Genomic DNA, 15,181 nt, shown 5'->3' on the forward strand with positions numbered 1-15,181 from the left:
GCATGTGAAAACAATACTTACCTTGTTACTGTAGGAGGAATGCGCTGATATGCCTCGGCAATATGCTTGAATCAGTTGATATGCAGGTCCCAAAGGGAATGCACAATAGTCATCAAAGGTCTGAGCCCTAAGACAACAGACCTTCAAAAACATTCTAGAACAGGCCCTAACCTAACTGCCTTAGAAACTAAGACTGGCCCTAATCATCACAGGTCTGAGCCTTCAAGATTTCACACATGAGCTGTCCAAAGAAATGTGCAATAAGTCACAGGTCCGAAACTTAAAAGGAGGAATTCAGGACTTTCACTAGTTTGCAAGGAGTTCTGCTTTCAATCAACCATGCACAAAACTTTGCTGTCCTGAAGGCTTGTAGACAGATCACAAAACAATCCTGAATGCAAGCCCTAAACTTCACTCTCCTTAAGAACTGAACTTGCTTTCCCTAGCAGAAGTCCTGCACTAAAACAGACCCAACATCCCAAGAGATCGAACCCTAATATTACTTCTGATGCCTGTGTTAACTGCTCCTCAGGATGGCCAAAATTATTTTAGAGATTCTTTTCTTTTATAATTGTTCTTTCTTAGGAATAAGAGGTATAGTGGAGCTCCTTTTATAGACCTACAAGGGTGAACGTTGGAGATTAGGAAAGGCTCCATAAGAAGGTTAAAACATTTTAAAATTTAATTTGTGTCTTGTGTGATAAGGGAGGTTGTGAATCTTATGGGAAGAGATATTAGTCTTTAGGAGAGGAGGGATACTTCCTATGAGGTATAAATAATTTAATGTGCTTCCTAAGATGATGCTTCCACTAAACTTAATCAATTACCCTTAATAACCCTTAAATTAATTAAACAATGACCATTGAGTCAGATTTACTACTGAATGTGTGTGCCATGACACAACCCTATGGGGTTTCAGCCCAAAGATGGGGTCTCCAACTTCAAACGTGAATAACTCTCAAACCGTGAAGAATTACGTGGCATGCCACATATACCACTAGAAAGATCTTTCAGAGGAGAATTCAACTAGAATGATTTGGACACGAAAATCACGAATTTCCATGCCATATTTACTGATGAAAATCGGGGTAGCTCTTGGTGCTGCTTGGGTTGACATCAATGACAACCACCTAACAAAAATAGTCGACGTGAGGACCTTATTGACAACAACTTCGTGAAACATACTTAGACACCTTTTAGAGTTGTCTATTATCGACATTAAAGACCCCTTGAAGACATTTGAAGAAGCAACTATTGGAGACCTCTTGTTTTAGACATGAAGTGGGAGAAAATGTTGAAGCTGATTGTGAAGACACTTTAGAAACATTCTTTAAGCCTTTGGAGATATCTTTTAGGACTTGTTGAAGAAGATATTGGAAGTCTTGAAGCATTGAAGCCACCTTGAAGAACTAAAGCAAATTAAGAGGATTGGAGCCCTAGAGGCTTGGAGTCGTGACACAAGGTTGGAACCTTGTGGAAAACCAGGTCAGAGCCTGAATTGTTGAGAGGATTGGAGTCCTCAAATAGCCCAAGTTGGAGCTTGGATTGTACAAATTGGAGCCTGGTTTGTAATTGAAGATTGGAGTCTTCATCTAGGGTTGGAGCCTTGAAAGAGTTATAAACTTTTATTGTACAACTTGTAACTTGAGTTCTTATTAGAGAATTGGAGTCATCATTTTATTAATAGAATTATTCTTTTGCTGTACATCTTGTGTTCTAGTTTAATGATCTTAACTGGCGTAATTTAACAATTGAAAAGAAATACTGTTTCATGCCCCCTCTCAGTGTTTCCAACACTCTTTGAGTAACATGAACGCTAATAGTGGTTGCAAAGAAATATCTGAATTCTATGGACATTTTCAATTAACACATGAATTCACTCAAGTTTTTGAATGTATTCAGTGCTGGTGGAAACATAATCCTTGGGCTTATGTGTATTTGGCTCATTCACTTGAATGGAAGGAGAAAAGCCTCAAGTGGAGGCCAACAATCATAAAAGTCAAAGAGACATCTTGGAATATGAAACCAAGTGCCAATGAATTGTATTAATATGTTTACATCTTGTGAATAATAGGAATCACATGAGTTATCAAATCTTGCCTTTCAATTTTGTGTGTTTAACATGGTATCAGAGTAGGGGTATTCCTGCCCTACCTAAGTTTGAGTCAGTTGTGTGGCATTCCTCCACCACAAATTTTTGGCATCAACTTTGGCATCCTCACCAATATTGTTCCCTTTCTTTGCCTTTTAATTCCACCTTTCAACACTACCCTTCATTGACTATTTTGCCTGTGTCTCTGCTTTACTTGGGCGCTCTTCTAGTAGACCATTCATCAATGCTGTTTGTAGTTAATTTTTCTTAAATGTTAGAATTGTGTCAATCGAGCTATGTGGCCTGGCATTACATTCTTCTGCACTATCCTTGTCATGTAGAAATGATCATCGTCAGATATGTTGCTGTGCACACTAGCTTATCCTTTGGGAATCTAGGAGCACCTTCACTAGCGTGACAACCAAGTTCTATAGGAGGTTTGAGATCTTATCTTTCTCAAGAATATCTTCATACCACAATTGGGAGGAAATGCATTTGTCAATACTACCTTCGCCATCATTTTCATTGTTTCCAAGTGGCTATTATTTTATGTTCTCTGCAACCCCCAGTGTATGGGATTGAGCCCATTTGAACTCGTTGTCGTTATTATTCAGAAGGGCATGCGTGTAGGGTACTAGATGGTGAAATTAGGTTGAGATTGCAACTAGTTTTATGAAACCCCTTGCCCAATTTTATGCCTCGAAAGCTTGCAAATTGTTTAATTTGTGATTTGGAGAGCAAGAACATTGTACATCTGTTGCATAGTAATATCCCACTATCTTTGTTACTTATTCACTTTCACTAATTATTTTATTGTTGGCAATGAACTTGAGTTATTAAAATAATGGCTAGAATTGATGATTTATTAGTTATTGAGCACTCTAATCCTGTCTATTATTGAGAACACAATGAAAATCAACAAGACCTCTCTCATTGATATTGAATCCTGTTTACAAGTTTTGTAGGAGAAGATTGAGATTTTGCAGCTTGATTCTCACCGGCAACCAACAATTGATTTGATTAATGAGGCCACTTCAAGAGCAGATCTACATGAAGATGCAGAAGTTCAACTTGCACTTCTCATGACCATCATCAGACCTTGGGAACAACTTATCAACAACAAGAACATAATTGGTCTTGGATATGACAATGATGTTTCCTTTCACATTCCAGACTACTCTAAATCCATCAAGTTTCAGAGTGTTGGGTTTTTTCAGGACTGTTCATCTTTGCTTGTTCCACATCCCGCTCCTCTTTCATTGCCACTTCATATTCTCAGATGCCAACATTGTGATTGAGTTGGCCATGTGAGTGTTTTGATTGTCACCCTTGTGAGTGCTGTGTAAAGTTGTAAACATACTCATCATTCAAACACATATTCCAAGAACAAGACTCCTGCAAGAACAAAGATTCACCTTGGATGGATCACTTCTTGGCAATGGTCTTCAACAAACCATAAGATATATCAGTCATACTGTTGAAATATGTAACTAGGTTCGGTCTTCATAATGATATATGTAATCCTGATTTTATGTATTTAATGAAAAGAGAAAAATAAATGTATTATTTGTGTTCTTGAGGCATGGGTTTCATGCTCAAGGGAAATTTATTTTTAGGTAAAGCCCTCATTGAGTGCTTCTAGGTTTGTCATAAAGTCAATTGAGTCATTGTCATGTATTGAAGACCCATTTGGGCATGTTACATAAGTAAAGAAAAATTTATTGAGTCAAAATAGAGTCAAAAGACCGTCCAAGATCAAGTCGGCCTACATGAAGGAACAAGTCGGCCTCAAGATAGCAATTCGTACCCCTCACAAGCCTATGAATAAGAAGGAATTCGACCTCATTTGGACACTCACTCAAGCAAGTTCGATCTCCACAAGATAAAAGTTGAAAGGGGACGAAGAAGGAGAAGAAGAACAAGTTCGAAGTTTTGGGCCTCTCTCTCTCTCTCTCTCTTTTGTTAGGGTTTCTACAGTTAATGGGCAAGACGAAATTTTGAAGTTGCATCGAAGCTGTGAAGTTGCAAGGTCGAAGCTGCATTGAACATGTGTGTGAAAATTCTATCACTGCAGCTACTGATTTATTAGTTATTGAGCACTCTAATCCTGTCTATTATTGAGAACACAATGAAAATCAACAAGACCTCTCTCATTGATATTGAATCCTGTTTACAAGTTTTGTAGGAGAAGATTGAGATTTTGCAGCTTGATTCTCATCGGCAACCAACAATTGATTTGATCAACGAGGCCACTTCAAGCGCAGATCTACATGAAGATGCAGAAGTTCAACTTGCACTTCTCATGCCCATCATCAGACCTTGGGAACAACTTATCAACAACAAGAACATAATTGGTCTTGGATATGACAATGATGTTTCCTTTCACATTCCAGACTACTCTAAATCCATCAAGTTTCAGAGTGTTGGGTTTTTTCAGGGCTGTTCATCTTTGCTTGTTCCACATCCCGCTCCTCTTTCATTGCCACTTCATATTCTCAGATGCCAACATTGTGATTGAGTTGGCCATGTGAGTGTTTTGATCGTCACCCTTGTGAGTGCTGTGTAAACATACTCATCATTCAAACACATATTCCAAGAACAAGACTCCTGCAAGAACAAAGATTCACCTTGGATGGATCACTTCTTGGCAATGGTCTTCAACAAACCATAAGATATATCAGTCATACTGTTGAAATATGTAACTAGGTTCGGTCTTCATAATGACATATGTAATCCTGATTTTATGTATTTAATGAAAAGAGAAAAATAAATGTATTATTTGTGTTCTTGAGGCATGGGTTTCATGCTCAAGGGAAATTTATTTTTAGGTAAAGCCCTCATTGAGTGCTTCTAGGTTTGTCATAAAGTCAATTGAGTCATTGTCATGTATTGAAGACCCATTTGGGCATGTTACATAAGTAAAGAAAAATTTATTGAGTCAAAATAGAGTCAAAAGACCCTCCAAGATCAAGTCGGCCTACATGAATGAACAAGTCGGCCTCAAGATAGCAATTCGTACCCCTCACAAGCCTATGAATAAGAAGGAATTCGACCTCATTTGGACACTCACTCAAGCAAGTTCGATCTCCACAAGATAAAAGTTGAAAGGGGACGAAGAAGGAGAAGAAGAACAAGTTCGAAGTTTTGGGCCTCTTTCTCTCTCTCTTTTGTTAGGGTTTCTACAGTTAATGGGCAAGACGAGATTTTGAAGTTGCATCGAAGCTGTGAAGTTGCAAGGTCGAAGCTGTGAAGCTGCATTGAACATGTGTGTGAAAATTCTATCACTGCAGCTACTGATTTATTTTTCCTTCTTATTCCACAATAAGTTATTTATGAAATTACTTCACTAAACATTAAAATAAATATTGTTGTAGATATCACACCATAATACAGAAACAAACATATGCACAACCATTAACAGATATTTTGGACAACAGTCCCCGGAGAAACCCAATGTGGGAAAACCGGTGCAGCAAGGGAGGATTTTATTATTCAACAATTTTTTTGTACAACAGGTTGCCAAAACTGGCTTACCCACAGAGAGAAATAATTCTCCAGCACTTCTCCCAATCCCAACATCAACCCGGTTGACCCCTCTATGGCTCTCAAACCCTCTGCGTCAACCCCTTCTTGACTGCGTCATCCCTGGGGCTCTTTGCATCACTCACACTGACGCAGTAAGTGATTGCGTAGTCTTCTACTACCTTTGCATCTGCTTGAAATGCCCTGGGTCTGCCTCTTCTGCCTAAGCGCTGATCTCCAGTGGCTGATCCCGCCTCTTTGCTCCGTACTTGCTGCCTGTTGACTGCTCACCAGACCACTGGTTCAATTTCTTAGCTAACCTCGCTCTAGAAATTGAACTGATTGGTCTCCCTCAGTGTATTCTCCAAGTGACCCTCAAGCCTCCTCTTATACTTTTCTCGTTGACAAATCAACGACCGAGATTAAGTCCCTAATCAACGGCTAAGATTAGATCTGGCTTGATCCATGACTTTTGGACCATTCTAACACAATTTTATATTAATACACATTAATATTTTATTTTCCCTAAGTTTAGACTTAGGGACTTCATTAAAAATACTAATTATTTTAATATCTCCCAAACTGTTTAGAATCTGCCCAAACCCTCTCTGGGTATTGGAGATTTCATGTGCCTTAGCTTCTCCACCAATTTTCGTGGCTAGAGCACATCCAATGCTACCCCAAATCAACACTCCCTCTTAGCGAGGACTGTGCTCTAGTAATACTCCTCACTGAGTATCACCCTGATCATCCGGCATCGGTCCCTGTGTTGATGCTAAGCCTCTCTGCCCAACATCCTCTGCATTGTTGCATCCTGTATTGCTGCCCATGGCTCTTCTACTTCCACTGCTGCATCTGTACGACAACTCCCTTTGCATTTGTGCTGCTGGTGGTCCTTCCTCCCAATATTGCATACTCACTGCAACTCCCTCTACATCCTGGCAGTTATCACTCCCATTTCTGCTAGTGAAACGGGTTCTTTACCATTCCCATATTTTCCCTGAAGTAGTCAAATTTTGTCCTTCCAAGGGCATTGGTGAGGATGTCCACCACCTGTTCTCCTGTAGGAGTGTAGCTCAACTGTACAGCTCCTCGTTGGAAATAGTCCCTGACAAAGTGACACCAGATATCAATATGATTCTACCTATCTTGAAGCACTGGTTTCTCAGAGAGCTTGATGCAACTCTGATTATCACACATGATCCTAGTCACCTCCATATTCCTTTTGAATAGGTTCACAAGCAGTTTTCTAAGCCATATGGCCTCACACGAAGCTGTGCTTGCCGCCACATATTCTACCTCAGATGAGCTCAGAGCCACGAACTTCTGTTTCCTACTGCACCAGGAGGTCATTCCTGATCCAATGTTGAAACAATACCCAGAGGTGCTTTTTCGATCCAATGAACTTCTTGCCCAATCTACATCAGTAAATCCACTCAATCTGATATCCTTACTCTTGGTGTACAAGAGTCCATAATCGACTGTTCCCTGTAAATACCTGAGAACATGTTTGGCTATTGCCTAGTGCACCCTCTTCGGTTCCACCATGAATTGACTGAGGGTGTTGACCTAGTAGCAAATGTCTGGCCTGGTATTGACCAAATACATCAGGGACCCTATGAGCTGCCTGTATAGGGTGGGATCGACATCCTTGTCTTCTGATGCATCAATCTTCTTCCAGTTGGTGATCATTGGCGTAGCCATAGGTCTACAGTCCTCCATCCCAAATCTTTTCAGGATTTCTATAGCATACCTCCCTTGCCCAAGGAAGATTTCTCCCTTCTGCTGCCAAACTTCCAACCCTAGGAAGTAGTGCATTCGTCCCAAATCCTTCATATCGAATTCTGTGGCTAGATTCTTCTTGCAGTCCCTAATGAGTCTGGATGATCTTGTCAGAAAGAGATCATCCACATACAATACTAAGATTAGTGGCTCGTTCTCTACAACCAAATAGTAGAGATTTGGATCCGCGTCACTCTTGACAAACCCCATCTTCTACAAGTAGCCATCTATTCGACCATACCATGCTCTCAGTGCCTATTTCAGCCCATACAAGGCTTTCTTCAATCTGCATACATGAGACTTCTTCTCATGAGTTTCAAAGCCCTCTGGTTGTTCAATGTATACCTCCTCTTCTATTACCCCATTCAGGAATGCCGTTTTGACATCCATTTGATGGATCTCCCATCCCATGTGGGCTGCAAGAGATATCACGGTCCTAATAGATGTATACTTGGCTACCGGGGCGAAGGTCTCCTCATAGTCAATCCTTTCCTTTTGAGCATACCCATTAGCCACAAACCTGGCTTTGTATTTCTCAACACTGTTGTCTGCAGTGTATTTGATCTTGTAGATCCATCCTGAACCTACCACTGATTTGTCTTGAGGTCTTGGCACCACCTCCCAGACATCATTTACCATTATGGAGTTGTATTCCTCTACCGTCGCATCTAGCCAAACTTGATGTTGAGTTGCCTCCTTGAAACTGGCAGGCTCTTCATCCTGAGCTACTAATGCCTGATATCTATCTGGTTGTTTTCGCTCCCTCTTATTGTTTCTTGGTGCACCGATGAAGTCCTCTACATCTCGCAGAATCTGACAAAGTTCTCGGTTAGTTCTTCCTCTGCCAGTAGGTGCTTCTATTCGCTCCTCCTCCTCATCCTGAGAATCTTCCTGTCCTGAGGAATAATTCTTTACTTCCGTTGGTTGAAGAGGCTTAACCAACAGTTCCTCTTTCAACTGCTCCTTGGAAGGCATCTCGCGAGATCCTTTGAAAGCCCTGTCCTCCATGAACTTTACATCTCGTCGTACTACTACCTTCCCGCTCCTTGGAAGATAGATTCTGTATGCCTTAGCATTCTCGCTATATCCTACTAGATATCCCTTTTCCGCAGTCTTATCCAGCTTCTTCCTCTTTTCTTCGAGTATGCGGCGATATGCTAGACTCCCAAATATCCTGAAATGACTAACTTCAGGTGTCTTCTCTGTGAAGACTTTCTCTGGAGTAATCTTTCCCATTTCACAATGAGGAGTCTTGTTCTGAACATACACTGCTGTGTTGCATGCTTCTGCCCATAGGAATTTTGGCATATCCTAATCATACATCATGGCCCTAGCTGCCTCTACAATAGTCCTGTTCTTTCTTTTTGCTACCCAATTCTGCTCCAGATTATATGGAGTTGTCCACTCTCTTTTGATGCCCTTCTTAGCACAAAAATTAGTGAAGTCCTTATCGACATATTCTCCACCATTATCTGAGCGCAAAACTTTTATTTTCTTCCCGGTCAGATTCTCCACTAGAGCCTTGAACTCCTTGAATTAGCTTAAAACCTCATCCTAGGTTTTCAGAAAATGAATCCAGTTTTCCTTGAGTGGTCACCAATGAAGGTAAGGAAATACTCGGCACCACTGAGAGTTTTGACGGACATAGGTCCACAGATATTAGAGTGTACCAATCCTAGTACACTCTTGGCCTTGTGTTTGCTCCTAGGAAATGCTACCTTTGTCATACTTTCCTGGAACACATCCCCTGCATACATCATCTCATTCCGTACTTGGATCTGGAACTCCTGTTACAGTGCTCCTGAGAATTCTCGGAGCTCCATGGTGAAAGTGACCCATTCTTCTGTGCCATAGTTTGTTCAAGTCCTTGTCTCCATCATTGCCTATTAATGCCATTGGTGATTCTAGTTGCAATCTATACAATCGATTACTTTTGATCTCGATCTGCACTTTCTTTTTCTAGCTCGTGTGTTTGATGTATACCTTCTCCTTGATGAAGTAGATGTCATAGCCCTTGCCTTGTAGTTGCGACACAGAAAGTAATTTCATCTCCAATCTTGGTACATGCAATATATTTGTAGCACAGAACCGTTCTACCGATTCTGTTTGAAAAACTATGGTACCTTTCCCTACTGGAGTACACTTTGCCTTGTTCCCCATGGTGATCTGAAAGTTCATCTTCTCTTCTCGATATTCTGAGAAGCACTCCCTGATTCCCGTCATATGCCACGAAGCTCCACTATCTATATACCATACTTCTAATGATGCAGCACTAGTCATACGCGCCACTTCTTCTTCCAGCCTGGAAGCCAACATAGAGAAATCTAAATCTCTTTCTCTTGTGCAATCTTCTAAAAATCTATGTGAGTCCCCTGATGTAGATGCCTATGCGTTGTGGTCTCGACCCATAACTGATTTTTCCTTTCTGTCTCTGATTACTTCCCAAGATACCATGTGAAAATTCTATCACTGCAGCAACTGATTTATTTTTCCTACTTATTCCACAATAATTTATTTATGAAATTACTTCACTAAACATTAAAATAAATACTGCTGTAGATATCACACCATAATACAAAAACAAACATATGCACAAGCATTAACACATTGACACAGATATTTTGGACAACAGTCCCCAGAGAAACCCAATGTGGGAAAACCGGTGCAGCAAGGGAGGATTTTATTATTCAACAATTTTTCTGTACACCAGGTTGCCAAAACTAGCTTACTTACAGAGACAAATAATTCTCCAGCACTTCTCCCAATCCCAGCGTTAGCCCGGTTGACCTTTGTATGGCTCTCAAACCCTCTGCGTCAGCCCCTTCTTGACTGCGTCATCCCTGGGACTCTTTGCGTCACTCACGCAGGCCCAGCAAGTGATTGCGTAGTCTTCTGCTGCCTTTGCGTCTGCCTGAAAAGCCCTACGTCTACCTCTTCTGCCTCAGCGCTGATCTCCAGTGGCTGATCCCGCCTCTGTGCTCCGCACTTGCTGCTTCTTGACTGCTCACCAGACCACTGGTTCAATTTCTTAGCTAACCCTGCTCCAGAAATTGAACTGACTGGTCTCCCTCAGTGTATTCTCTAAGTGACCCTCAAGCCTCCTCTTATATTTTTCTCGTTGACAAATCAACGACTAAGATTAAGTTTCTAATCAACGGCTAAGATTAGATCTGGCTTGATCCACGACTTTTGGACCATTCTAACACAGTTTTATATTAATACACATTAATATTTTATTTTCCCTAAGTTTAGACTTAGGGACTCCATTAAAAATACTAATTATTTTAATATCTCCCAAACTGTTTAGAATTTGCCCAAACCCTCTCTGGGTATTGGAGATTTCATAGGCTAAGAACTTAGGGACTCCATTAAAAATACTAATTATTTTAATATCTCCCAAACTGTTTAGAATTTGCCCAAACCCTCTCTGGGTATTGGAGATTTCATGTGCCTTAGCCTCTCCACCAATTTTCGTGGTTAGAGCACATCCGATGCTACCCCAAATCAACACTGTGAAGCTGCATCGAAGCTGCAAAGTCGAAGCTATGAAGCTTCTAGGTGGAAGTTGTAAAGCTGCTTCTAGGTCGAAGTTGTGAAGCTGCTTCTAGATCGAAGCTTTGAAGTTGCTTCTAGGTCGAAGCTCCGAAGCTGCGAGGTTGAAGTTGCGGAAGTTGTTGCTGGGGTCGAAGTTGTTGGAGAAGTAACTGGAAGGTCGAAGTTTGTTGCTGGAAGCCATTCAAGAAGGAAAAGTTCACTTGGTCTTGGAGGGTCTTGGTCAAGGGTTAATGGTCTTGTAATTTGTCAATTGAAGTTCTATAAGAAGAGAAGAATTCTGATGGGTTTTCCTCTCAGTTGGAGAGGTTTTGGCCTTGGCTGATCACGTACATCTTGTGTCCTATTGTCTCACTGTTCTTTGTGATTTGGTAGTTGTTTGATGATAGAGAACACTAATGATAATAAAGGAAAGAAGAAGTTAGTCAAGTAAAGTAAAAATACATCACAAGCAGTGATCAAAGTAAGAGAAATCACCTAATCTAGCTGCCCTAGATTTCTCAACGCATACCTCAAAGTTCAGTCTCAAGTATTGACACATCTTGCAATGGAGATATCTTCACTTCTCACCTTGTATTTTAAAGGGGGGAATTAATGATTGGCTACTAGTTTTGAACTTTTATGAAATATCAAGCGAGATTGAGCCATAGCCTGACCCAGAGCTAGCTCTAGAGCCTAGAGCTAGAGTCAACCATAACCAGATTTAGAGTTGTAGCTAGAGACAGATTCATGCTCCATAAGCATGATTTGGTTGGTGGCCAGCTTTAAACCACTACTTTTAGAAGACTTCTGCTTTGACTATCCATCTCATTAGGGAGCACTTCCAATTCATAGAAGACTTTAGGTTCTAGCTAGATTCAAAATTGTTCCATAGACTGCTTCGAGCCTAGTTCCAGATTGTTGGTGGTCATCCTTAAACGACCACCAGTAGAAAATTTCGGGTTCTGCTACCTCACTTGGTTTATGGTATTCCTTAAACCACTATTTCGGAGAACACATCAAGCCGTAGGCTGCCATGCACTTTTTTATCTCAGCTCTCTTTTTGGACTCATATACAACTGTTTGGATTAAGTGGGGGAATGTTGGAAACATAATCCTTGGGGTTATGCGTATTTGGCTTATTCACTTGAATGGAAGGCAAAAAGCCTCAAGTGAAAGCCAACAGTCATAGAAGTCCAAGAGACCTCTTGGAATATGAAAACCAAGGGTCAATTAAAAATATATTTATGTGCACATCTTGTGAATAATATGAATGACACAAGTTATCAAATCTTGCCTATCAATTTTGTGCATGTTTAACAAGTGCACTATTTGGATAATGCACTGAACATGATGTCAGCTGCATCTTAGTTTAGGCGAAGTTTTTGCACTGGTTTTCATTTAGTTTAGAGTCATTTTCTTCTCGGTATTACCTACATGTACACCTATGTTAATGTCATTTCATTCATTCTGTTCTTGTACTCGCTCTTCATTTCATCTCATTTCTTTTAGAAGTCCCTTTTTTACTTCTCTTTGCTAAGCTCGTATTGCTGGTTTTAGTCATAAATCTCTTTGATGTATTTGAGTCTTCAGTGGATGTTGCTATAAGTTTCAGTTTTAGTACATCATGAGAATTGAGGTATACATGTTTCATTTGATCACATTGAATATACATTTATCTGGCTCTATCTCTTTGCTACTGTGCAAGTCTGTTGTCTCTCTGTGTATAAGTTCTTATATTTATTTAAATTCATCGCTCAAAGTTTGATGTCAGCTAGATTTCTAACATTTTTTTATGCTTCATAATATTGTTACTAAGATTTACTATTAACTGCAGATCTGGCAGATACATGTATCTGAGCAAGCAGTCTTGGATGAGGAAGAGAAAGATCCCACTGCTAAAGAGGAGGACGATGATAATGTTGATGAACTTGAAACAGACAACAAAGTATATGACAGTGATGATGATGGTTATTGGGTTTGGGGTAATCTTGAAGGCACCCGTTTGCCGAAGCTAATTTTGGTAATTTGTCTTTAGTTAAAACATTCATTTTGCTTGTGTGTGATGATGAGGTTCCTTGTTACTTCATTTTAAACCAAGGTGTTCCTAATACTGATAGTGCTATGCTAATAAAAAAACCCATCAATGGCAGACTACAGACGAAAAGGATCTTGAGATTGATGCTGCCCGTGAAGAGCGAAAGGTGAAAAGAATTATTGCATATTTTGCTTGACTTTGGCTTTATGATATATTGAAAATAAATCCATGAAGTGGCTGCCGAAGATATGTAAATTTTCTCCGAAATTCTATGATTTTCAGACTAAAATCATTCTTGATCAGTGTTTACATTTCCTTGTAGTCATTGCAGGTTTATAGGTTAGGACTAGCATTGAAACAAAAGAAAATTGAATTTGAAGGAGCATTCGAAAAACACCATACATTCAGAGATCATCAAGTTTTTCAGGAATACTGAAACGATAAAAAATAGAGAGTAAAAACTTAAAAGAAATGAACTTTTATTATCTACTTGAGATGTTAGCATCTATGGACTTGGACAAATCACAGAGCTAATTTACAGAAGAAAAATTTAAATGAATAAATCAGCAGACATATCATAATGCAATTATAAACATAAGCTATAAAGTTATAAACAGGAGTAATATCTTGACACATGTTTAGTTTGAGGTTTCTTTTCATATATATATATATATATTTTTAAAATTATTTGTGGTTTGTTGTTTGGTTAGCCGTTGCAAGTTTTTGAGGTGGCAGTCATTTCAAGCAATTTCTTGAATTTTTGTTCCTCCTTGCCAAATTTGTCTATCAACCTATTGTTAATGTCATTATAGGCAATATGCTTTTTTATTGGTAGAAATTTATTTATTTACATAAAAATTCCCATCTCTGAGAGTATCTAGCACAACAGTGATGCTATTTAATATCTATTATGTCCAAAACTTAAGAAAACTGGGCTTTATAACAGTTTCCATATGACTGTAACCAAACTGAAATTGACAAAGGATCAACAACAGTAAACAGAGAAATTATCAACTCAAAAACTGTCCAATATCATATTATAATTCAGAAAATCTGAAAGCCTAATATAAAATTAGGCCAACCACACCAAATAGCTGGAGTCAAAGCCTCTGCAGGATCTGGGTGGCCTGCTTTTCCACGGAGTCGATGATGTCCTCCAGGCACTTCTTGATCCTCTACTTCGGAGTCCAATGTTGTTGTGTATTTTTGTCTGCAATCTCTATTAGTGAGGTCAATTCTCCAAAAGAGCCATTGTTTTCTCCTTGAATTTCACTTGCCTTGCAGCATTCCTCTTGTCATGGCCACAAAGGCTTTTGACAAATTCACATAAGATATGACACACCATATCTACTATAGCAATATGTGATTTTCCTTTCCAATCCATAGCGGCAGGGAGTTCAGCTTAATAACCTATCATGATGCGCATAGGTTATAGTCAAGAAAAAAAAGGGGGTCAGCTAGGTAATTATTATATATTAATTTAATAATGAAAAATGTGGTAAGTCACTTTAAAAAATAAAGTGACCCATGGTATTGATAGCCACCCATGGTATTTTGGAGGAGGAAAGAAGTTATAAAAGAAAGAGGAGACTTGAGGAAAAGACTGTGTGAGATTTGATTTGTGCATTTACTTGGAGCTCAAGCAGCTTATTGAGCGAGGGGAAACCCTTGTGCAGTGGCCAACTTCAGTGTTGAAACTATACATTCTAGCTGGTGGCAATTAGCTTTGGTGGTGGAATATCCACCCTAGCTAGTCTAGGAAATTCTCATCTTCAAAAGAAGGCCGAATTGCTTATTCACGGAGGCCAAATTTCACCTGTAAGAGGAGGCCGAATTGTTAACTCAGGGAGGCCAAATTTCATCTGCAAGAGGAGGCCGAATCAATATCTTCAAGTGTAGCCGAATTATCAATTCTTGAGAGTCAAATTTGCTACATTTCTGGAGGTGGATGAGTTGCTATTTTAGAGGAAGCTGAGTTACTATTTCCAGAGGAGGCTGAATTGATAAATTCAGAGGGCCGAATTGCTATTTCTCAAGCTATGTCACAAGGTTCATCGAACTTTAACCTTGAGGTTTGAATTTTGGCGAACCTCATCGAACCTCATAGCCATTGACCAAGTCCATATATCAAAACTCATAACTTCATGTGACAACTCAAGCTTGTAATTTATCCTTGCAGTTTCCATGTCTGTAATAGCATTTTTGATGTTTACTGA

General features: G+C 39.6%; 1 protein-coding gene across 1 annotated transcript in view; it reads left to right on the top strand.

Moving 5' to 3' along the window:
• Positions 1–15,181, top strand: part of PDE312 (Nucleic acid-binding, OB-fold-like protein) — a 399,789-nt gene that overhangs the window by 272,416 nt on the left and 112,192 nt on the right. Inside the window, exons 9-10 of the mRNA XM_089387580.1 lie at positions 12,765–12,950; positions 13,081–13,131. Coding sequence (XP_089243706.1) covers positions 12,765–12,950; positions 13,081–13,131 — 237 coding nt within the window. The remainder of the gene's footprint in view (positions 1–12,764; positions 12,951–13,080; positions 13,132–15,181) is intronic.

Source organism: Pinus tabuliformis, chromosome Q, assembly GCF_031772625.1.
Source record: "Pinus tabuliformis cultivar Carrire ecotype Pingquan chromosome Q, CPIR1, whole genome shotgun sequence".
NCBI lineage: Eukaryota > Viridiplantae > Streptophyta > Pinopsida > Pinales > Pinaceae > Pinus > Pinus tabuliformis.